At 36.3% G+C, this 25933-nt stretch overlaps 1 protein-coding gene across 1 annotated transcript in view; it reads right to left on the bottom strand.

Annotated features, from left to right (window-relative positions):
* LOC148956253 (dual specificity mitogen-activated protein kinase kinase 4-like) overlaps positions 1–19821 on the bottom strand; it is a 59138-nt gene extending 39317 nt beyond the window's left edge. The window contains exon 1 of the mRNA XM_089100828.1: positions 19672–19821. Coding sequence (XP_088956954.1) covers positions 19672–19687 — 16 coding nt within the window. The 5' untranslated portion in view covers positions 19688–19821. The remainder of the gene's footprint in view (positions 1–19671) is intronic.
* Between the last annotated feature and the right edge of the window lie 6112 nt (positions 19822–25933).

The following is a 25933-nucleotide window of genomic DNA, read 5'->3' as shown; positions in this document are numbered from 1 at the left end:
GAAGAGTTACATATTATTAACAATCCAATCCCTGCTGAGGCAGAAATGATGTATTTATGCTATTGAAATATGCTCATAAATATGACGTCACTTATATGAATTTCTTTTTCAAAATTAAGGCTCTTAACAATTTTTTTTCGGCATTGAATGAAAATGTTTTATGCTACATAAAAAAAAACTGTCGCAATAGAAATGGCATGATTATCCCCCTTCCCTAACCCCAATAAAAAAGGCATAGACCGAAAATAGTCCTAGGAATCGAGAAAAAATAGACATCAATTTCACCTCATTCCCTTCCCCTAAATCTACTCAATATTTCTCTGGAGGCTTATTGAGAGGTAAAATATCTGGGCATTAAATTGAACTGTTTGAAGCATCTGCCCCTGCCTACAAAATGACCCACTGTTGCTCCTTCATAATAGCTGATGAGCCCTTGCAAATCCGTGTACAAAACTTCTTGAAATATGAGTAAATCAGTTTAGTTAAATGTGGAGCATATGTTAAATGTTTAGTTAAATGCTTGCACCAGCTTTGCCTCTTGCTCAGACTATCTGTCTTGGCTTTATCTCCAATTAGCCATGGCTTGTTGGTAACTTGATTTTAATTCAAGCTTTATTTTTAGCTTTAATTCAAGCTTTAGCTTTATTTAATATTGCTTAAACTTTAAAAGAAATATTAGAAATAGGCATTTGCCTCACTGCTTACACAATGACTCACTGTGCCTCCTTTATAATAGCAAGTGCACAATTACACCTTATTAAATGTAGTTTTATTTTTAAAAAATTTCATGAATCAACTTAGCTAAATCAAGCATTAAGGTAGATAAGATATCCATATTAATAATTAATCTTGTACAGACCATGCAAATTTTTGCAAGATAAATTGAAAAACAAATATGAAGAATGCTTTACTGAGAAAACTTTCAAGCAGTGCAACAGAGATCATCCTTACATAATCCAAGAAATTAAAGATTTTATTCAGTATAAAATTCAACTAAGAAAACAAGAGAAAATAGTAAATGCTAATATGCTCCACAACAAGTACGTAAAATGACAAGAAAAGCTGTGGCTGAGTATTACCACACAAAATTGATAATCTATTTGAATCAAAGCCTACCATGTGGTATAAGAAAATAAAACGAATTTGTGGGAAATCCCCTAGTGGTGTTGATTTTTGTTCAGATTAATCAAAAAAACTTTTTGCACAAAATAAGTTTTTCAAAAAAAAGAAAAGAACTCCATTAAACCAAAAATGAACAAAAATAGAATCAAATAATCTACCAAGCATACAACTACCACAAATTAGTATCAATAAATAAATGAAACCCAAACAAACAGATATTAAAATAAGTAAAACTCAAAACGAGCAGATATTAATCTGAGTAGGATTCTAAACCCTATGCTTTCTAAAAGCCAAAATATAATTAGTACTTTACTGAAAAAAATGTGAATTGTCAGTTTAATATACATATGCTGAAATTTATTCCTTAAAATCTTAATTAATTTTAGTTTTCTTAAAGTTATAAGTGAACACATTTAAAAGAATTTTGCCCTCTGATACCTTTTGACTAATAAAAAAGGCACTAATCCTCTCTATTTCCTATCCAATGAGCCCTTTTTGAAACCTCTACGACTAAATTTTCTATAAAAATGTCCTACGCCCCAAGGGCATTACTTGTAACCCTTGTCATGAAGGCTATGGAGGAAGGGTGTTCCTCCTAGAATACATAATATCCAAACCTTCTAACTACGTTGAATAAAATGGCCGTATCAAAATGGTCATGGGAAATGTTTGGGGAAATTATGGGCGTTGGGGGGGGGGGGCGATTCTCCCTCGGATTACTTTCGACAATTAAAAAGGGCAATAGCCCACCCAATTTCCAATCGAAAGAGCCCTTTTTGAAGTTTTTACGACAGCATGCCTCCAGGGCATAACTTACAACTCTAGCCCTGAGGGCTGTTGGGGGTTATTATACTCAAAAACATAATTTCTGGACCCTTCAACTACGTTCAACAAAATAGCTATATCAAAATGTTGATCGTGTTTGGGGAAATGATGGGTATGGAGGGGGGCATTCGCCCTCCGATCACTTTTGACTATTAAAAAGGGCACTAGCCCTTTGAATTTCCAATTGAATGAGTCTTTTTTGAAGTTTCTACAACAACATTTTCTATAAATAACCTTAAATGCACCCAGGGCATAACTTACAATCTTAGCCCTGAGGGCTCTGGGGGGAGTGTCATCCTCAAAGACCTAATTTCCAGAACGTTCATCTACGTTGAACAAAATGAATATCTCAAAATTTTGATTGAATGTGTTTGGGGAAATGGTGAGCTTAAGAGGGGGGGGGGGGCTAGTTGCCTTCCAATCACTTTCGACTATTAAAAAGGGCACTAGCCCTTTCAATTTCAAATCGAATGAGCCCTTTTTGAAGTCTCTACTAAAACGCTTTGTATAAAAACCTTATATGCCCCCAGGGCATAACTTACAACCCTTGCCCTGAGGGGTTTGGGGGGTTTGTCATCCTCAAAATCACAATTTCCAGAACTTTCAACTACGTTGAACAAAATAGCTATCTTAAAATTTTAATTGAATGTGTTTGGGAAAATGGTGGGCGTGAGAGGGGGGTTAGTTGCTCTCCATTCACTTTCGACTATTAAAAATGGCACTAGTCCTTTCAATTTCCAATCAAATGAGCCCTTTTTGAAGTTTCTATGACAACACTTTCTATAAAAACCTTATATGGCTCCAGGATATAACTTACAACCCTTGCCAAGAGGGCTCTGAGGGGGGTTGTCATCCTAAAAGAGCTAATTTCCAGAACTTTTAACTACGTTGAACAAAATGAATATCTCAAAATTTTGATTGGATGTGTTTGGGAAAGGTGGGATTGAGAGGGGGGTTAGTTGCCCTCCAATTCCTTTCAACTGTTAAAAAGGGCATTAGCCCTTTCAATTTTCAATTAAATGAGCCCTTTTTGAAGTTTTATGACAATGCTTTCTATAAAAACCTCATATGCCCTCAGGTCATAACTTACAACCCTTGCCCTGAGGGCTGTGGGGGGTTGTCATCCTCAGACATAATTTCCAGACCTTTTAACTATGATGAAAAAAATGGCTGTCTCAAAATTTTGATTTTATGTGTTTGGGGAAATGGTGGGCGTGAGAGGGGAGTTAGTTGCCCTCCAATTACTTTCGACTATTAAAAAGGCCACTAGCCATTTCAATTTCCAATGGAATGAGCCCTTTTTGAAGTTTCTATGACATCGCTTTCTATAAAAACCTTATATGCCCCCAGGGCATAACTTACAGCCCTTGCCTTGAGGGCTGTGTGTGGGCAGGGGGGGGGTTGTCATCTTTAAAGATCCAATTTCCAAAACTTCCGACTATTTTGAACAAAATGGCTATCTAAAACTTTAATTGCATGTGTTTGGGAAAAAGGCGGGCATGAGTAGTTGCCCTCCAATCACTTTTGACTATTAAAAAGGACACTAGCCCTATGAATTTTCAATCGAATGCGCCCATTTCAAGTTTCTACAAAAAAAACTTTCAATAAAAACCTTATATGCCCCCAGGGTATAAGTTACAACCCTTGCCCTGAGGGCTCTGAGGGGGTTATCATCCTCAAGGGCCTAATTTCCAGAACTTTCAACTCATTAAACATAATGGCTATCTCAAAATTTTGATTGGATGTGTTTGGAGAAATGGTGGGCGTGGAAGGGGTATTAGTTGCCTTCCAATCCCTTTCGACTAGCCAAAAGGGCACTAGCCATTTCAATTTCCAATCAAATGAGCCCCTTTTGAAGTTTCTATGACAACGCTTTCTATGAAAACCTTAAACACCCCCAGGGCAAAACCTTATAACCCTTGCCCTGAGGGCTGTGGGGGGGGGGGGGGTTGTCATCCTCAAAGACCTAATTTTCAGAACTTTCAACTACGTTGAACAAAACGGTTATCTGAAAAATTTGATTAGATTTCTTTGGGAAAAAGATGGGCATGAGAGGGGGGTTAGTTGCCCTCCAATCATTTTCGACTATTAAAAAGGACACTAGCCCTTTGAATTTCCAATCGGATGAACCTTTTTTGAAGTTTCTACAACAATGCTTTCTATAAAAATCTTATATGCCCCCAGGGCATAACTTACAACCCTTGCCCTGAGGGCTGTGGGGGAGTGTCCTCCTCAAAACCCTAATTTATATCTGGATATCAACTATGCTGAACAAAATGGCTATCTCAAAATTTTGATTGGATGTGTTTGGGGAAATGGTGGGTATGGTAGGGGTATTAGTTGCCTTCCAATCACTTTCAACTATTAAAAAGTGCACTAGCAATTCCAATTTCCAATCAAATGACCCCTTTTCGAAGTTTCTACAACAACTCCTTCAATACAAAGTGCCCTGGTCTAGAACAAAAAAAAACAACAAATAAATAATACATTGTGCCAACATTGTTCTTTACTTAGGCAGCACGATTGTGCTGCCTATGATTCTAATGATGAAACAGTTGCTAACCAGTTAAATGGTCATTTGGCCAGAATAATCCAGTCTTTGCTGCCTCTTGATGTAAATAAAACAAACCAAGAGTATCAGAAAATTCCAGATGATGGCGTACCTTTACCTACTATTTCTGAGGATCAAGTTTTTAGTAAAATAAAGAAACTTGAACAAATTAGTATAACTCCCATAAATATTCTGATTAAAGTTATAAAAGCATTTCCTGAAAAATTGACTAATACCCTAAAACAAATTTTTAATTGCATTTCAACTTCTTCAGTTTACCCATAGATATGGAAAACAGGGTATGTTACTCCAATCCCTAAAAAAGATACTGAACTTAATTTCAATGGTGTGAAGCCAATCCCTTTGACCCCCTTCTTCAGCAAAATGTACAAAAGTTTTGTAGCAAATTGGCCAAAAGCTGAAGTTGAACCCCTCCTTGATCCTCATCAGTATGGTAGCAAAAAGAATACATCAACATTCCATTATTTAGTCAGTCTTTTACATTTTATTTTTAAGTATGTCGATGAACCTGGTAAATGGCTAAACTTAATAACAATTGATTTTAAAAAGGGTTTCGATTTGATTGATCATAACATTTTAATTTCTAAGCTTTTGATTGATTTTAGAGTGAATCCTGCTGTTGTGAAAATCATTCAGAGTTTTTTAATAAAAAGGTTTCAAAGTTTAAAATATAGGAAGTCTTTCTTTGAACCTGAGCCAGTTTTTTTTTGGTGTGCCTCAATCTACCTTTCTGGGTCCTATCCTTTTTCTAGTTATGATCAATGATATTGCTAATGATTGTGAAGACAGCTGGAAATATGTTGACAACCTTACCCTTGGAGAAATTTGTGAAGCAAATGAATGTAGCAAAGCTCAAATTTTAATTGATAGCATGAAGACTAAAGCTTCCAGTTCAAATATGACAGTAAATCTCCTATTTCAACTATTGCATTTTTAAATTCTTCGGAACCAAATTTACCACCAACTATCTCTGATTCTCTTAAAGTCAGGAAGATTAAAGTCTTGGGAGTTATTATTACCAGTGATTCAAAAGAGGAAGCAAACACATTGAGTCTAGTAAAAAGGGGTAGTGCTGGGCTGCAGATGCTCAAGCTTATGTCAAAACATGGCACCCCTCCAGATCACCTCCTCCGAATATTTACATCTTTTACTCATGTAATTCTAGAATATACAGCTCCTGTATGGCATTTTGGACTGACGGCTGAGCAAAGCACCAGGCTCAAAAGAGTTCAGAAAAGAGCTCTAATGATAGTATCAAAGCAGGCAGAAATGTTGTATGAAGAGCTGCTGACAAAGTTTAAAATGCAAACTCTGAAAAAAAAGAAGAGAGAAACTCTGCATGGATTCTGGAAGAAAATCTCTGATCCACCCAATCCACAAACTTCAGCTGGCATGCTGTGCCCATCAGCAGTTAGCAAAAGGTTTTATACCTCGTTTTGTAAAAATGTATAACGGAAATCAGGAGGGTTGATCAGTGTTTTTAATGTATTTGCTTAATATGACTATTCGCTTAATGTGACTATACCAAAGAAATTTGGCAGTGCAATGAAAATTTTGGTGAAAATAAAAGCTTATCACTCTCTCTCTCTCATATTACTTTTTAGGAACAAATGTTTTATCTCTCAAACGTCAATACCCTGGGCATTTAAGTGATCAGTTTCAGACCATTTATAGTTTGTTTATAGTTTTTTTTTTACCCCATCACCCCTTGGAGAAAAAAACATTGGTAACATTCTAGTTTAGCTACTTTTCGCTATCTTGGAAAGGGGTTAGGTTAGGAAAATGAAACTTTCAGTAATGAATCCAGGGTTAAAAACATACTCTGGGAAAGTATTTCCAAGCTTCGATGTTAACTCTCTTCTGATTTCTAAGTCATAGAAATTTGCCTACTTGACAGGTTGAAACTTTGACAAAACAAAATTTTACCTTAATTTTCAGTTATTGGTTTCTTTTTCTCTGGTTTTAGTTCTTAAAATACAATTCCTGTTATTTGGGTAGAATTTTAAGCCATATCAATGGGTTTTTTTTTCTAAATTTGGGAAATGTATTTGCAGATCTTTGAAACATCATAAATTGGGATTGAGCAAAGTTGTGAAGCTGAAAACATTTTTGTTGTACTTTGTTTAAGTAGATGATCTGTTTTCAAGGTTTCACTTTTATAACACAAAGATTTTTAATGGTCATCAAATGTAAGGGCCCTCTAGTGGGAGAAGGGGTGGAGGTAGGCACTTCAAAATACCTTCCCGGACATACTTTAGACTATAGACCCATCCCTGAAAGTTTCATTTTACTAATCTAACCCCTTTCCAAGATACCAAAAAGTAGCTAAAGTGGAATTTTACTAAAACAACAAATAAACATACATCCATGATCTTTCTTTTGGGAAAATAAAGCAAAATTTTGAATTTTTGCAGATAGGAGCTGAAAAAATCTACATGTGGGTTCTCTGATATGTTGGACCTAATGGTGTCAGAATTGCTTGTCATTGTAGGGGTGTTTGTCCCCTTTTTTAATAATCAGGCAAATATTCTCTGGCTTGTGCCTCTTAATAAGTAACATTAAACTTGGTGAGTTTTATATTAGGAGTCAGCATAAAAACCAATTCTTTGATGTTTTAACTGCTATCATTTTTTTTTTTTTTTTTTTTTTTTTTTTTTTTTTTTAGTTACTTTTGGCCTAAGTTACTTCTTACTTACAGTTCATAAAACTCTAACTGCCTGATAAATCTACTGAGTACTTCCTAGCCCTACCTCAATTAAAAAAAAACAAAAAACATAATTCTTTTGGAATATAAAGGGCAAATAAAGAATTTTCAGAAACATCTATTAAACTAAATTGGAAATACAGTACTTGTGTATTATATGCCACAAAGGGCTTCATCTAATTAGAACCTGTTTCTTTGATGCTCAATCCTAATAAAATATCCCAAAATATGATGAAAATCTAATACTTTAGAAACAAATTTGGGCTATATATTTGCACATTATGGAGGGGGAGGGGGTAAAGTATAGTGGCTCTGCATGCAAAATGTGTTAGGTACAATTATTCTGCATATTATGAAGTAAGAATTGTTTTCTAACTTCAAACTGTTCAAATAATTTACCAACACCCCCCCTACCCCTAATGTGCAAATATATAGCCCAAATTTTAATTTTCTAATCTATTCTGTCACTTCTCTTTGTCTTGTCTCACACTAAGCTGAAAGAAACTAACAAAGAAACTGGTTTGTTCTTGAGTTTTACACAGGGTAAACTTGAGTGGCATATAATACACAAGTACCCGAAATACATATGCCAATATAAAAACTTACTATCAGATAAATTTTATTAATGTAAAAAGAAAAACACAAATAGAAAAAATATATTAGCTGGGTTTAACTGTAATAATTGCCTAATCATGATTGGACACAGTCTACTCAGCCAAACAATTGCTAAGGACAAGAAAAATAGCCATCTTCTTCTAACTCTTGTAAAATTTATATATATACCAATCAGAAAAGATAGTAATAGTGTGTTTTTTAGTCTGCAAATATTGCAGTTGGTCTATTTACCTGATGATCGATTTTCTTTTTTGTCTTTAAAAACTCAATTTGCAGTAGTCAAACACCTGATCATTGTCTTAGAGCTTTTCATTTTTGTGGAAAGGTCTAGAACAGTGGTTTTCAACCTTTTTCGTTCTACATGCCCCTAATCAAGGCCCAAAAGGGTTGCATACCCCATTCTTGAGAATCGTTTTTCTCAACTAAATTTTCTCTTAACTAAAATTAGATTTTCAATAACACGCGATTTATTGTCATATATGATGGTGCACAAATGTGTAAAAGTATGTACAAAATCAATGAGAAACTTGAGACTGCTTTTTACCTTAAATATTACCAAACCTTGGCCTGGTGTCACTAACAGCAATTATAAGGTCATTTTGTACACTCAGTCTGTTTCTGTGTTTGGTTTTGATCAATGACATTGCCGAAAATGACACTTCACAAAGGTAAGTGGATCCAAATGGCAACAAAACAGACATGGCGATTTCACTTAGTTCCTTGTATTCTGCTTTCACCTCTATCCAAAACTGGGAAACAGTTACATTTTGGAATTTCAGCTCAACAGCACCATTACAGGCAAGTTCAATCAGATTCTCTGTAAGCTTGTCACTAAGGCCAGAGCTTGAGGTCACGTCTCCAATAAATGGATTTTGGATCCAATCCTGGGTTCTATCTTGGGTCATAATCGATGGGAAATTTGACACAAGTTCATCTCACAACTTTGTCAGATGTTTCTAAATACAATCACAGATTGTGTTGAGGTTATTAATTTCACTATCGTTCACAAACTTGTCAAGGGTAGAGAAGACACTAATGCTGTTTCTTTGAGCCTTTTTAAGCCAGAACTCCAATTTCTTGACAAAAGCACACATCTTCGAAATCAGGGAGAGTTCGTCCATCTGGAAACCTTGCATTGAGAGATTCAAGTCATTCAGTTTGTCAAAAACATCCACAAGATAGGCCAGCCTGCAAACCCAGTCCTGGTTTTCAAAAAGTGAACTGAATGCAGACTTTTGCTCCAGAAGAAACATATGAACTTTTTGTCAAAGCTCAAAAACTCTGTTTAATATCTTCCCACACGACAGCCAGCAAACTTCTGTGTGCAGAAGTGAATGTTGATGTTCTAAACCCATCTCTTGGCAGAGCAACTTGGACAGTCTTGAGTTCAGTGGTTGGGCTTTGATGAAGTTTATCACTTTCACAGTCTCGTCGAGGTTCTTGTACAGATGTGCGTTCATCCTTTTCGATACAAGAGCTTGCCTGTGGATGATGCAGTGCAACCACTTCACCTTTGTATTTTTCTCCTTATCCAGGCCATGAGCCAATTATTCTTCCCTGTTAGAATGGCAGCCCCATCACTACAAACTGATAGACACCATTCCCACAAGATACCCCTTTCTGCAAAGAATTTACCAATCACCTTGAATAGTTCTTCTCCTGTCCTTCTTGAAACAGTATTGTTCAACACAGGCATAGACTAAAGGGCAGTAGTAGTTTTTGTATCAAATATTATTTCACTCACTTTCACTAGTGCTGGTAATATCAGACTTTTGGCAATGGTGTGCAGATTTTTTGTTTTGCAACTAAATTAATACTTACTTACTTAATTCCCATACATCCTCATGGGACATCTTGGGGCCACTCCTTCCAGAATCTGATGAACTAGGGCTTCTTTCTTCTTCTAATTCACAGCAGGCGGGCTATTCAGTTAGTACTATTTAGCCCTTTTCTTTTTGCTTCACTCTGTGGGCTACAGAGCTACTGGCTTGGTTGTCTCTTATTTATTAGATATTCTCAGATATCTTTCAGTAGATCTTTTGACTCAAGGAGTTCAAATATAAGATGATAGATATCGATTTCTGTGCTCTGTGTGCAGGTATAGTTGGCTAGGCTCTTGGCTGATAGTGATATTTTGTGGTGTTTGAAGCATTTTAACAGTTTGCAAAGCAAGCTGTATTGTGCAGACGTCAGCATATTACATTCAAATAGGCAATGTTCAATTGTTTCATTATTCATATTACAATGCGTGCAAAGACGGCATAGGAGGAATGAACTACTAAAATTCGGAAACTTATACGAGAATGCAAAAAAACTTAGTCCATTTGTTCCAGAACGAATTCTATGAAAAATTTTAGAAAGATACTTATTTAGAAAGGGTAAAAGGATAGGATTAATGTTATTAAAATCAATATCTGATAGCCTCCATCGGTACATATCTCTAATTGGGATTGGTCTCCCACTTGGCTGGTCAATATTTATAGCATTTTTTGCTATTTCATCAACCTGATGATTACCACTTATGCCAGAGGGGCTAGGAATGTACTGAAAATAAGTTCTTATGCCACTTGAAGCACGATTATCTATAATACTGTGACAAGGATAAGTGCCAATGTCCAACTTAAATTGAGGAGCTGAGGCCAGCCAGTCAAGGCTTAATAGAGAGTCGGAATATATGATAATATTATTTGAATTTGCAATCAAAGGTTGGTTTACCTTAAGGTGTTCTAATGCCATGATTATGGCATTTAACTCAGCAGACATTATAGATAAATTATTAAATAATCTCTCGCCCATTGCAATTTTCAGGTGAGGAAGGAAAACACCACTGGCAACCTTCTCATTCATTTTTGACCCATCAACAAATATTTGGAAGTGATTTTTATAGGTAATTGTATTAAGTTCTGCAAATTTTTTCTGGACAAAAGCAATGGGGGTTAAATCTTTATTCCACTTTGAGAAGTCATTATTTATTATGGGACTTGGCCAATTCCATGGGGGGGATTGGGGGAAAGTGGATGCAATAGACTTTGCTGGTATAGGGAACTTCTTCTGGATATTGGCATACTCATCTGCAATGCCTCTATACATGGCTGGATTTCTTAACCAACTATGTAGTGTGTGTGAGCTATTCGATTCAATTTTTGTAAGATGTTTTGTCAAGAGAAAGCTATGTCTCTCCCTTATTGTTGTTAATCAACTCTCCATAAGCAGAAACTTAGTGCTTGTGGGTTTCCTAAGACCAAATATGAGGCATATTATATCATTTTGTATTGTTTCAATTTTTTGCACCTGGGTCTTTGCACATGCACCATAGATGATGAGCCCATAGTCAATATTAGGTCTTATATGTGATTTATAAACCTGGAGTAAGGTTTTCTCCTTACAACCCCAGGGAGTGGAAAGAAGTCTTTTTAGTATATTTGTTTTTCTCTAGCATATTTTTATTGTGTTTGAAATGTGGAGGTGGAAATTAAGTTTTTGGTCAAGCATGAGACCTAGGTAATTAATATGATTATCTTCTGGAATAGTTGTTTTATTTAGAGTTAGTTTTGCATTAACATGGTTTCGCTTCCGGTGAAATTGGATTATTTTTGACTTGGTGGGTGCAATGGGTAAATCTGAATGTTGAGAGAATTTTTCAAACTGGAAAAGTGACTTTTGCATATTTGACTGTGCTATCTGAAAGATGTTGCCAGATGACCATAGCACCAGATCATTAGCATATTGTAGATTCGTGTGGGGTATGTTCATATCCGAGAGATATAGGGCAAATAGGAGGCAACTAAGGACTGCTCCCTGAGGTAGGCCTTTGGTTATTGTCTTTTGGGGTGAAGAGGCTGAACCAACACAAACGATGAAACTTCGCACTTCTATGAAGGATTTAATAAAAGATACTAGCTTAGGGGGTACTCCAAGGTTTGCAAGTTTGTTTAAAAGGAAAGCTGCAAAATCTGCCCTTCAAAATCTAGGAAAGCTGCAACTAGGACATTATTTTTTGAGAAAGATTCATTTATTGCATTTGTTCGCAAAAAAAGCATCTGTTGAGGAGTGGTGTATCCTGAATCCAGTTTGAGTGTGAGGGACCATATTATTTTTTTCAACAAACCAGAGGAGTCTGTGATAGATCATTTTCTCCATTATTTTCCCCATCACAGGAGTAATCATTATGGGCCTATAAGACTCAGGGTTATCTTTGGGTTTATTTTTCTTTAGGATTGGTAGGAGGGACAAACATTTCCATATATTGGGGAACATAGAAGATGCCCAAGTGTGATTATAACAATTTAGCAGTTCTTGTTTGTATGAAGGTGTGATTTTCTTTTTCCATGTAGGGTGTATATTATCATAGCTGCCACTAGTTTTAGCTTTAATACGAGATATTGCATTATTCAATTCCAGTATCGAACATGAATGAGGTTTGTAAATGGATCCTGGGAAGGGTTGGTAACTTTGATTCTTAGGAATCTTGGACAGTTTGCTCTGATTATTTGATGTTAGCTTATTAACAAAAAGAGTTGCAAATAGGTTAGCTTTTTCATTATCATTGTCATAATGGGTATTATTATGTATAAGCTCATACAGGAGTGGGTCGGGGGAAGTCTGTTTCCCACAGATATGGCTTATGACTTTATGTATAATTGGCTCATGTGTTTCTCTGGAGAGACTATTTGCAAAATTATTCCAGTATTTATATTTAGCATCTATTATAGTCCTTTTTAGATTAGATTCTGCTTGCAATTTTTTTAAATATGTAGTAGGTGATGGTTTTTTTATGAATTCTGTCCTAGCTGCCTTTTTTATTTTCCATTTATTTAGGTACTCCTTTGTCCACAATGCTTTAGGAATTTGTTCAGTGAATGTTTTCTTATGTGTTGTCCTGGGGCTAGCATGATTAGCTGTATTTATCAGTAAAGATGTGAAGGTTTCATCATGTCTGTCAACTGCTGTGTTAGAAATGCATGAAATTTGGGTGAAACTTGTAATTTCATCATTTAGCTTATTTTGGAACATAGACCAATTTGCTTTAGTGCTGATTTATTTGGAAGTATGAGATAAAGTTTCAGAAGGTTCATCTAGGGAGCAAACTACAGCAAAGTGGTCAGTACATAGACTATCAATTTTATCTATGAAAATTTTACCCAAGAAAATTAATGACAAAATTTGGAGGTCAATTGTGGAGAATCTGCCACTTTTGGGGTTGAAATATGTATTCAGGTTTGGAGGGGTAGCAACAGCTAATTCATTATTATTTGAAGTCATATGCTCAATGAATTTACCAGCTTTATTTGCTGCTTTATTACCAGCTTTATTGGGCTTGATATGCTGTTCTGTCAAGCGCAGTTTGGGATAGTTGGGCAATGCATTGTCAGTCAAAGTTTTTGATCCACCTTTTGCGCAGTCTTCCCCATGGTCGAAGTCCTTCAGTTGTCCCTTCAGCGCGATCTTGGGCAGGTGCTTCGGATTTATTTGCTTTACCTGGCCAAACCAGCGCAGCTGCTGTTTTCGGATTTTGATCAGGATAGTGTCTTGCAACTTCAGCCTTCTTCATTTGTGACATGGTCAGTATATCTGATCTTGGCTATCTGGTGCAGACATATCATTTCAAATGCAAGGAGGTTGCACTTGTTTTCAGCTTTTAGTGTCCAGGTTTCACACCCATACAGAGCAATGGGTATGATCAGACTGTTGAATAGATGCACTTTAAGATGGTTTGAAAGGTGGCTAGATTTCCAGATCTTTGATAGTCTTTTGAAGCTAGAGCTGGCAAGACCAAGGTGGCGTTTAATGTCGACAGTTGTCAGCCATCAAAAACCTGCCAAGGTAAAGGAATTTATCCACTGTTTCCACTTGTCCACCATCTATTACTATTGTGGGGGGGCTTTGTTATCTCCTGTTGTGATGTGTCTCCTGTTGTGATGTGACCATGATTTTGGTCTTGTTTGCATTAATCTGCATAACAAACGGCTGTGTTGCTTAGGAGATGTAGTCAGCCTGACTCTGGAGTTCTTGGGTGGTAGTGGACATCAGGTCAATATCATCTGCATATGCTAGTTTGTCAATTAGGATTCCTCCAATTCTGGTTCCATATTTGACAGGTATCAGGGAGAGGTTGGCACGCAGAAACAGGTTAAACAAGTGTGGCAAGAGGATGCATCCTGGCAGGACTCCAGAAGTTGTTGGGAATTCACCAGGGAGCCCACCAGTGGTTAGTATTTGACTTTTGAATTGATTGTACATGTACTCAGTGATTCTGACTATTTCATATGGGACACTGTAGTGTCTTAGAATATGCCACAAGCCTTTCCTCCATATTAGGTCAAAGGCCTGTTGGAAGCTCTGTTAAACTTGATGAACCATTCCATCAGCTGACACACAGTAAAGATCTGGTCAATAGTTGATTGTTCTGATCAAAAGCCAGCTTGATACTTGCCAAGAACAGAGGTGGTGATTGCTTGAATTCTGCAGAGCAGGATCTTGGTCAGGATTTTGGTTTGGTGGGTTGTGAGGCTGATGGGTCAGTTATTTTCAAATTCTTTCTTCAAGCCTTTTTTGTGTATTGGGGCTATTGCTGCCTTGCACCACTGCTGCAGGACATGTCCAGTAGACCAGGTGGCTGATACAAGACTGTGGTATAGGTTGACATCTTCTGAACCAACATTTATCAGTTCAGCAGTGACACTGTCTGTCCCCGGAGCTTTGCCTTGCTTTAGGGATTCTATGGCCACTTTTGTCTTGCTTCTAAGTAGGGGTGAAGGGGGTCTCAATCTATGATTGGGAAGGAGTTTAGGACATTTGGGTTGGTCATTACTTCAGGGTTCAGTTTCTCCTCAAAGTATTCCTTCCATTGTTTGAGCTTCATTTTGGCGTCATTGATGTTGTTCCCCTGCTTGTCTAGGATTACAGGCATTGATGGATCTTTTTTGAAGGATAGCTTGCTGACTGTTTTAAAGAGCTTGTGGCTGTTGCTTTTCATGAACTGGGTTTCACAGTCTTTGCAATTTTCACCAATATGGTTGCAGAATGCCTTCCTGATTTCATGCTCAACTTTCCGTTTGAGACGTTTGTAGGTATCTCAGCTGTTTTGGTCAGATTTGTTGTTATGTAGGCGTTTCTGGTCACATAATCGAATTATTTCTTCAGTGATCCAAGGCTTTTTGTCTTTGGCTTTTCTACCAAGGATATCGCTTGCAGTCTTGAGGATTGCTGAGGTGGCATGTTTAGCCAAGCAATTGATCTTTTTGGGAGTTGGTAGTAGAGTGGATGCCCTCAGGATGTCATGGAATTTTGTAGACAGGCTTGAGTTGTATGTGGCTTTTTTGGTGGGGTCTTGGAGGGGTTTTGTTTGGAATCTTGGGATTTTTGGAAGACATTTTAACCTCAGCTAGAAAATGGATATCAGGAGTGTGTGGTCCGAGTCAAAATCTCCACCAGGGAGTGCAACAGTGTCCATTACAGATGACTTCCAACATTTGGATATCAGGACATAGTTGATCATACTTTTGGTAACTCCATTAGGGGATCTCCATGTTACCTTTTGGCAGTGTCTGTGCTTAAAGGTGGTATTGGTGATGTAGAGTTCATTCTCCCTGCAGGAGTCAATAAGCCATTCTCCCCTTGCATTAAGACGGCCATGTCTGTGTAGGCCCATGACACCTTCTTGACCAGCATGGCAACTGCCAACTATCACATTAAAGTTGCCCAACACAATAAGTATATCATTCTTTGGGATCTGGTCAGTGATGCTTTGAAGCTGGAAGTAGAATTGGTTGCACTCCTCTTCACTTTGGGCTGAATCTGGAGCATATATCTGGATGACTGAGAGATTTTTGATGGGCCCTTTCAGGCAGATGGTTGCTTTTCTTTCCGATACAGGAGTAAAGTTCATTAATGACCTTTTGGTGGCCAGAGAGAGAATGAAGCCAACACCCTGCCAATGAACACCATCAGTATGTCCTGACAGTAGGAAAGTGGTTCCAAGGATGTTTTCATATCCAATTCAAGGAAGGTGCATTTCAGACATACTGACTATATCCCACTTGTATCTATCAATCTCTTTCAATACCAGATCAATTTTGCCAGGTTTAGCTAAAGTCCGGGTATTTAGTGTACCAATATTGAGAGTGTTTTTTGCCAATATTAAACTCTCATCCCATCTGGGAGTCATCCTAGGCCTATGATGGTTGTTGGCTTCCCTGTACACAGTAGCAAAATTCATATTCATTATTCCCATTCCATATTGGCATCAAATTGCAAAGGTCATTGGTTTCCCCAGATGCAGTAGCACTTCTACTTTGATCTTTTGAGCCTGTGTTCATATTCATATTTTGAAAAGATATGGTTTCTTGGCTGATTCATTGATGGTGGCAAGCCAGTCCTCTCTGTCAACTTACAAAGGCTGTTGGCCAATTCTGGATCTTCTGCCCTTTTGCAGTTGTCCTCCTGAAGAGGATCCTCCTATGATGGTACTCTGCAGTACCATACAATTTAACCAATTGCTGGAAGAAGGTTCTCAATTAAATAGGACACAGCATATGAAGCCTGGAGAGCCTTGGAAGAAAATGATGCCACTTTTGCAATTTCCCAACAGTTACTAGCAAATGCTTCTTGTTTATGCTTGAAAAACTCTATTGGCTTACCGACATGAGAAGGGTGCATATTACTGAGATGCCAGTTCATATGCGCAGGTTTCATGGAGCTGTTGGCCAAGACTTGACCACAAAGAATGCAGTTTGCATTCACTGGGTCAGACTTTGTCACACTAAATTTGAGCCCTAGGTATTCTGACAAATATTGACACACTTTGACTGAACATGATTTGTCATATTTTTTCTTCTTAGGTGCAGGTTCTGAGTTTGGGGTACCATCATTTGGCTTCTTGTTATTCCTGATCAGGAATCCATCTATCTTTGTTTTCAACCACAATTCACAAACTTTGTGTTTCAACAGATGACAAGATAATGAAATTGCTGGGTTCAAATTGTCTGTGACTGAACTGATCAAGACCTTATGACTATGGAGAAAAATTAGCAGGTTACTGAAAGCAAAAGTGAACAAGACCTTACAGCTATGGAGAAAAATTAGCGGGTTACTGAAAGCCAAAGTTTTGAAAATGAGTCTGAAATTATGTACAATGGGTTATCTGATTTTGAGGAAAATGTTGGAACTGAGTCAGAAAAAAGATTTAAAGATGTAGACTAAATTAATTTTGGGACCTTTGCATACCCCCTGCAAGGGTATGCACCATAACCCTAATTAATATATTTTGCAGCAGGAAAACCTTTATCTTCATTTCTTTCCAGGTTTTTCCACTTTTTCTAAGAAATTCATGAATTTCTTAGAACCTATATATTAACAGAGTATATAGCCCCACCTGTCTAATGTGAAAATGTATACCCAGAATGGCATTCTGAATCTAAATATAACCTTCATTTGTATCAACAATGAATTTCACCCCCCCCCACCCCTAAATATATCCAAATCAGGGTAGTCTATATATTTACATGGGGGTGGGGGTAAAGTTCATTTGTGATGCAATGAAGGTTATATTTAGATTCAGAATGCAATTCAGGGTATATATTTACAAATTAGGGTTAGGGGCATGGAGGTATATACTCTATTAATATATAGGTTCTAAGAAATTCATGAATTTCTTAGACAAACTGAAAAAAAAGAAGAGAAAGTAGAAGTGTATGACCAGTCCTGGTCATAAGGAGACATGTTAAGAAAACAATTCTTACATCATAATATGCATAATAATCCTAGTTACCACATTTTCCAGGGGAGAACCCTTATCCTCACTATTTTCCTTATCTTTCCAGTTTTTTAATCACCTTTTTCAATATTTATGTCAATTCTCTGAGTCTTGAAAATTGTTTTAAAACAAACCACCAAAGAGCCATCTATCTAACCTAAACTAACATAACCTAAATTTATCAATATTAGCCTATTTATATTTTTTCAATAGATGGGCAATGATGGTGTTTAACTTTCATATACAAAATATTTAAACAGATAAATACAGTGAAATCTGTTAATTTTTCACAATTAAAAAAAAAATGCACAACAGGGAAAGAAGTGAGGGTAAAGGTCCCCCCCCCCTTGAATATATGTTAACTAGGATAAGTAGGTAGGCTATATTATGAAGCAAGAATTGTTTTCAGTAAATTTTTACAAAATCATATTATTAACTTACAAACAAAGTGAATATACCACTTGATGCCCTTTTTATGCTCTTTATGAATATAATAATCTTTTTTGTTGGAAATTAATTTTAGCCCCCACCCCAATATACCGATTCAGGGTATATATTTGCACATTAGGGGGGTGGGGGAAAGTTTAATCTTACCTCTCATTTAAATCAGAAATAAAATTTACCCCAACCCCCTAATGTGCAAATATATACCCTGAATTGGTATAAATAGGGGTAGGGGTAAAATTCAGGTCAATATCTATGAAATCATATTATAGAGTTAGGAATAAAGTGAATACACCATTTGATGCCATTTTTTATGCTGATTACAAATATAATAGCCAAAGCATTTCTATCGGAAATTAATTTCAGCCCCCACCCCCCCTATATTGGCAATACCTAACCTAACCTAATCCGTAAGGGGCATAATTAGGGGGGGGGGCTGAAATTAATTTCCGATAGAAAAGCTTATTATATTCGTAATAATCATAAAAAAAGGTATGGAATGGTGTATTACCTTCTGTCCTTCCTCAATAATATGAATTCGTAGATATTGACCAAAATTCATTTCTGACAAAAATGATTAGCCTATTATATTTGGAAAGAGCATAAAAAAAAGCATTGAGTGGTATGTTTACTTTATTTGCAAGTCAATAATATAATTTGGTAAAAATTAGCCTTGTTTTCTTAACATGTCTCCTTATGACCAGGACTGGTCATACACTTATACAAGAGAAAAGTGAGTCAATATATATAAAATCATATTATTGAGTTAGGACTAAAGTGAATACACCATTCAATGCCTTTTTTTATTCTGATTACAAATATAATAAGCATTTCTATCAGAAATGAATTTCAGCCCCCCCCCCTATAGAGGCTATACCAAACCTACCCCTCAAGGGACCTCTCTAGGGGGGGGGGGCTGAAATTAATTTCCAATAGAAATGCTTATTATATTTGTAATCAGCATAAAAAAAGGCATCAAATGGTGTATTCACTTTAGTCCTAAATCAATAATATGATTTTGTATATATTGACTGAAAAGTGAGGATAAAGGTTCTCCCACTGAAAAATATAGGAACTAGGATTATTGTGCATATTATGAAGTAAGAATTGTTTTCTTATCATGTCTCCTTATGTGGTGGACTGCTCATACATCTATACCATAGACTGAACTGTAGGGGTAACTATTTTTCTAAGTTTAAATGTTAAAAACCAGAAGTTTTCTAAGATTGTAGACAGCCAATCCAGCCTAGCCTAGTCCTAACTAGCCTATTGACCAATCCCAATTATCTAAACATTAATACCTAATATTCAAGATAAAGAACCTGTTTTCTCTGTAGCCTATGGGAAAAATATTTTTAAATCAGTAGGCTATGTCTGTCCAAGATTAGTAATTGGCTGAGTAGCCTAGCCAACAGTGGATTTTAGCCTAACTCCAGTCTAGGCTGTCTAGACTTGAAGAAATTCAGTTTCACCAAAGTGACTAGCCTTAGGTTACTTGATCATGACCATTAGCTTGACTACTGGCTTCTTGTGTCCAATTAGCCTAGAGTCTGAACCTGCTAAAAATTTCTTAAGAATATCTATTAAGCACCTTCCCTTCTGATAGACATGGCTTCCAATAAGTGAATAAACTACCTTTATTTTGGTACATCTCAAAAATGCTACTAAAGCAGTACCATTTACTTTTGCAAGGGCTGGCAGTAAAATTAATCCACTTTTTACTCAGTTTCTTGTTGAAGCTAGCCCTGCCAAAACACCTGTCCAGCAGGTTCTATTCTTTCCGAAAACCAGCTGTCACACAAAATTTTAGCCAAATATGGAAATTTCACCAAGCTGCAATTATTTTATATGCAGCACCGTTCTTTTTCCATATGGAGGTGGTTGCTTGCAGAACATGCCTATTCTTATGGATATTGAATAAACATTTCCTGTATTTTAAATTTTGAAGGCAAATAAACTGTATTTTGATCTAAAACGGACAGAACCTTGACTGAATTATCTGAGGCTGTAAGTATTTGAATTCATTATAAAATAAGTAACCATCCCTATATTGCCAGCGTTTTTCACAATTCTAGACTTTTTTACAGCATGAATGTAGAGCCCGACATCAAGCCGATTTATTAGCGGCGTGCCGCTGATAAAAGACGCGCCAGCGTAGAGAAAAAGTTTTGCAGCGTGCCGTCAGTCTGTTTATATTCAGCCTTATGTTTTTGGAATGGTTTATTAATTTTTGTCTACTAAGTAACTTTGTAAAAGTCTATCACCATTGAATTCTAACCACAAAATGGGAATAAGACCTTGCAGACAGAGTTAGCAGTGGAATATTTAGAGTGGTTACCTTCCAGAAATTTCACTGGTTCTTTTTAAAGAGCTTGTCCCCTCACTTGCAGAACACCTCTTAATTTCTTGTATTATAATTTGATAATTTATTTGAAGTGACCCACAGCAATAAAAATTTTCCTTATACCAGATCTTATTTTACTTTAATAAATCTATTAAGATTACTTACTTTTTAAATCTATCTCACGTCTTGAGCCTTAATTTGTCATTTTCTCGGCCATTCCATCCCTGTGCTATAGTTTCCAGTGCATTCATTTCAAAGATTTTTATTTTTCTTAATCCTAATCTCAGGATTAAGGATTATCAGCTTCTTACTTTCAAGTAACTCAGTATATCGCCAAGTGGCAAAATATTTGAAATTTAAAGAATTACAAAGTGATTTTCTCCGTAAAAATTTTCTTCCTTTATAAAATGACCTTACAATGTCAGGTATTAACACAAATTTGAACTGCTTGGTTCTATGATAATATTAAAAAAGCCACTGCAGTTTTAATTGTTTTAAGTTTGGCATATTGAAAACTGGTGGGATAATACGTTCAATCGCCATTTTTGTTTTAATATGCAGATGAATACATTAGCTTAGTACAACGATTTTAAGTTAAGAATATGTCTTAGCAGCCGTGAGTTGAAAGTATAGTTTTGAATCTTGCAACCAACGCCATATTTTGCTTTATTGCTCACTGTTCATCTTCGGTTAAAAAATAATAAAATAGGTCAAACCAATCTAAAAACAGTAAATTCAGTAAGCAAATAAGTTATTTGAGGTCAGAAACCGATTTTACTTTTAGATTAAATTGAACTGAATGGGCAAAACTACGAAAATGCAAAATTAACACATTTTAGATTTTACTATATCTGTTCCAGAAACTCACTTGGATTTTAAAGAGAAGAGAGGAATAAGATTAAAATCTTATGCAAAATTCAGCCAAATCTTCAACTTTTTCTCAAATTTGCGGAACGACTTTAGACTATGATTCGGCTTTAACTATATGTAATAGCTAGAAATATCATTATGAGAGATCCTTCACGGAATTTATAAATTGTACTACTGAATTTTGGACCTTCTCTGCCAGATCTTGGAATTGGTATTGAAATCAGATTGAGAGTTTTTACTCGCTGAGATTTCGCTGTAACAACTCCGTTTTTCATCGAATTGAGTTTAAATTTGGACCAAATATTATTAAAAATATTAATAATACGAAAAGTTTGGGATGCTCCCTCCCTCCGTTGCCATGCCCTTGCATACTAGAATGGGAAAAGAAAGCAGTATCCACTTGTTTATGCATACATTGAAGCACAAGCAATAAAGCAGTATCCATTTGCTTTTGCATTCATTAAAGCTTCTATTAGTAAAATTTTGCCTTAGTTACGGTCTCCAAACTGGGTCTAATTTAAATTATATAAGACATCTGCAAGACTTTGTTGTTTGTTGTAGTTTTTCCTCTTTCTGTAAACAAACTGAGTTTTTAGCTCCTTCTGCGTTCTGCTGCACACGAAGAACAAAAGATGCTGCTTCACTATCCTGACACGAACTGTGTTGAAAGGTATGACACTGTGATTATTGGGTTTCATTGTATCTAATGGAAGGTATCATGAAAACACAGACACGGAAGGAAGCGAACGCTGCCGTTCGTTGAATAGCCAGAGATTAAAAAGTCTGAAGAAAAGACTCTTGATCCCACAGATTTTTAAGTGTTGTTGCTTGTGTTGTTTTCTCATCGAATTTATGTGTGTCATTATGTAGTACATGCCTTTTGAGTTCTAAAGTGCTTTAAAAGACTCGTCTATTTATTCAGATTTGAACGACATGTCACTTTTGTATTTTGAACAGAATTGGAACACTTTCCTAACAAGAGAAATCGGTGTCAGCCAGGAGAACACCACCATTTTCCCTAAAAATCAGCTACTGTCTGCCAAAAAGAAAATCTGCATGGCGTCTGCATGAATCATTGCGCTCAACCTAGCGGTTTCCTAAAAAACGTTTGACCCTATACATCCTGTAATTGCACAACAATAGTGAAAAGATTCCAAAAAAGCTTTTCTTATAGGGTGAGAAGATTCTCGAATTAAATTCTTCATGAAGAATGAGGTTACAAAGAACAGGAGAATACTAAAAATTATTTGATTGTTAAGATTAAAGAAAAGGCTGAGCTTCAAGGAATCAAACTTTAAGAAGTTGCAGTTGCCAGGCAACACTGTGTAAGTTCCAAAGTAGTAACAACCGTTTTGAATAGTCTCTATCTTCGAGTAAATAAACTTAGTGAACTGTGGTCGTTTTCAGGGGCAAACACTTCCGAGGTTAAAAATTTTTCTATAAAAAAAAATAAAGAAAAGTACAATTGGGTTTAAATAGTCTGTAAAGGATACGATCGAAAGCGAGACTATTATTCGACTTATCCAGCAAGACTATAGGCCTACATGCCAGTGGAAAATTAAAAAAAAAGCTTACCGGAAGACTAAAAGAATTTTTAAGTGTGCATGCTCCTATTCTACAATTGTTGTATAACCACACCGATAATCCCTTAATTCGGCAGTTTGCACCAATCAAAATCATTGCTTAAAAAAAAACTAAATACTAGGCTACCTAAGTTACTACATACGTATTGAACATCATAATATTCCATGCTTGTTTTTTTACCTTGATCTTCACAACGTAAACCAGTGAGGCAACATAAGTTTTTTTCAGGACAAATAAGCATATGCAATCTATGAAAGTGTTTAAAACTTTGTTTGAAAAAAAATTACTTTCCTTAATATTCCTAAAAATCCTTGCCAATCACTGCAGATAACCCGAGTCCCTAGATTCAAAATAAGTTACCCTAAAGTTATTTCCCCCTAAAATAGCGTAATTTCCCAAGAAGTGGAAGTCTAGATACTGTCATTTGGCGGTGTAAAAAAAACAAAAAACGATCTAGATGCTAGTGATGGGCGATAATTTGATTAAACGATATATCGATATTTTTACTTTCGATATTTTTGACCCGTTTTTTTGCTCAGATTAGCTTTAGGTTTTACCAAAATTCAATAAAAAAAAATTGTAATTAAAGAGTATGTTGCGTAATGTTTTCCAAATTTTGAATAAAATACAAACAAACTTCCATTACATGAATTAATATTACAAAACCCTGATTTGGAATTACTCGGGCTCAGGATAAGGAAAAAAAAGATACTGGCTATGTTTGGCTATTCAAAGTCAGCTGCATGTCAATAGTTTTCCCCGAGAGTTGGTTCTGCCTTTCAGCGATCAAATTTGTTTTTCCACTGAAAGTACGGAGCAACATTATAACTCAAAAGAAACAGAAATTTTTCCGTGTATGAGGGGTATAACCCCTCCTCAATACCTCACTCTTCACGCCAAAATTTCTTTTTGTATTTAAAAAATATCCTTACTCTAATTAAACGGGCTCTTTTGTTTCAGGAGTTGTTCTTAAATAATTGGGGAAAAAAAAAGTTACAATAAGCGCAAAAAACGAGGTATTGAGGAGAGGGACCCACTCCTCATACACGAGACAATTTCGGTTCTTAACTTTGGATGTTGCTCCTTACTTTTAGTTGACAAAATTTGCTTTTTTATTTAACTGTTTTTCAAATAATGCCGGAAAATCCATCTTTTCTCTCCATGGAAACCCCCCCCCCCCCAAGAAAATTACTCCCGAGTAAGGTCTCCCTTCATCCCAAACAATTCCATCCCTGGTGAACATTCCCCCAGAAAACTTCTTCCGGGCAATTCCGCCTGGAAAATTCTTTTGAGCCAACTTTCGTTTGAAAAAAGACTTGTTTTTCTTTTAATCTCTAATTGTTTTTCAAATCATGCCAGAAATTCTCCCCTCCCAAAGCCAGAAAATGTTTCCTGGAAATGCTCCCCTCCCAATGTCTCAATGGAAAGTTTCTCCCGCGTAAAATTTCGCCATAGAGAATCTCTCCCGTGAAAAATCCCCCCCTATGGAAAAATCCCTCAGACAATTTCAACTCCTTCGAAAATTTTTCCTGGGCAATTTCCTCGGTATATCTCCACATGTAAAATTAAATTGGCAAAGAGAAAGCAAGTCAAACAAAAATAATTTAGTATAAGAATTCTGGTAAATTCCCCTGTGTTTGGTTTCCGTTTGAAAGTTCACCCCGGAAACTTCCCTTCCCATGAAAAAATCTCCTCTGCAGAAAATTCCCTTTCCCAAAAAATGGCTGTTTACTTCCCAAAAACAAATACTAAATGTAGACACTAGACATTTTTCATAACTTACAACCTTTTCCCCCGGGACTTGCAGGGCCGTGTTATGCCCAAAGGCATGATTACTTGACTTTTCAACTATCCTGATCAATGTGGCTGTCTCAAAATTTTGATCGGATGACTTTGGGAAAAAATAGGCGTGGGAGGGGTATCTGCCCGCCAATCGTTTTGGTCAGAAAATCGTTTTGGGAAACAGAAATGTAATTTCCGTTTGGACAGGCCCTCTCCCGATCTTATATGACCATTGGTCCGATACGATCACCCTGACAAAAAAAACAACAAACAAACAAAAAACACACACACACATGATCTTTCTTCTGGCAAAAATTTCACCTTTTTCATATGGAAGCTAGAAACCCTTACAGTAAGGTTTTCTGATATGCCTAATCTCATGATGCGATTTTTATTAATATTCTTTGACTGTTTAGGGGCGTTTTCGCCCTTCCTCAAAAGTTATAAAAATTGTCTCAGACTTCTATGGCTTGTGATGGGTACATGAGACATGATGAATATTATATATCTGGAATTGGCGTAAAAACCAATTCACTTGATAGGGCCGTTTTTTCACTCATCCATGTGCTACAATCTTGCATCTTATGTAAGAAAACGCTTAAAAGTGAAATCTTTGAACTAAGATCTTACATCTTTTGTCGTTTTTATGCAAACGTCTTTCATCATTCTGCTCTGATCAGCGGTCTGAGAACAATCAGTATATCATCAGTTCTCTCATCATTGTTCTATACGGCAGAATAATGGCGTTCTTCACGCTTTTAGTTAACATCAGCGAGCTGTAAGATCTTAGAACAAAGATGAGTTAAAAAAACGATAATCGAAATAATATCGTTTTTGATATCTACATTTCGATATTCGATATCGTTATTTTGTGCGATACACCGATATTCAATATTGCCCAACACTACTAGATAGTCCACGACTTTGGGGAAATTCGTTTCCCTCTCCCAAGACCCTTAATATTTTTTATAAATTGTCTGCTGACTAAAATAAGATACCAGTGAACAGAGATACTTGCAAAAAATGGTATTGGGGTAGTATAATGAGAGTCTTACCTGAATGAATAGACACCTGCACTTTTTGGACAGATAATAATTATAATCAGAGGCCAACACGAAAAAAAGTGGTTTATTTAAGAAACCGCACTTGCGCTAATAAGGAAATTAAATCAACGCTTAAATTGTAGTAATAGGGGACAGAGCTTCGCTCGATAAAAAGAACAACAGATTTTGTTAAATCTCTTTTGCAAAACAACTTTAACTATTTCATTCGGCAAGCTTTACTGCATGTTTTCAACGACAAATTATTCTATACCAT

Source organism: Artemia sp. Qi Xiang Cuo, chromosome 1, assembly GCF_049724085.1.
Source record: "Artemia sp. Qi Xiang Cuo chromosome 1, ASM4972408v1, whole genome shotgun sequence".
In the NCBI taxonomy this organism is placed as follows: Eukaryota; Metazoa; Arthropoda; class Branchiopoda; order Anostraca; family Artemiidae; genus Artemia; species Artemia sp. Qi Xiang Cuo.
This window is presented reverse-complemented; position numbering and strand designations above follow the sequence as displayed.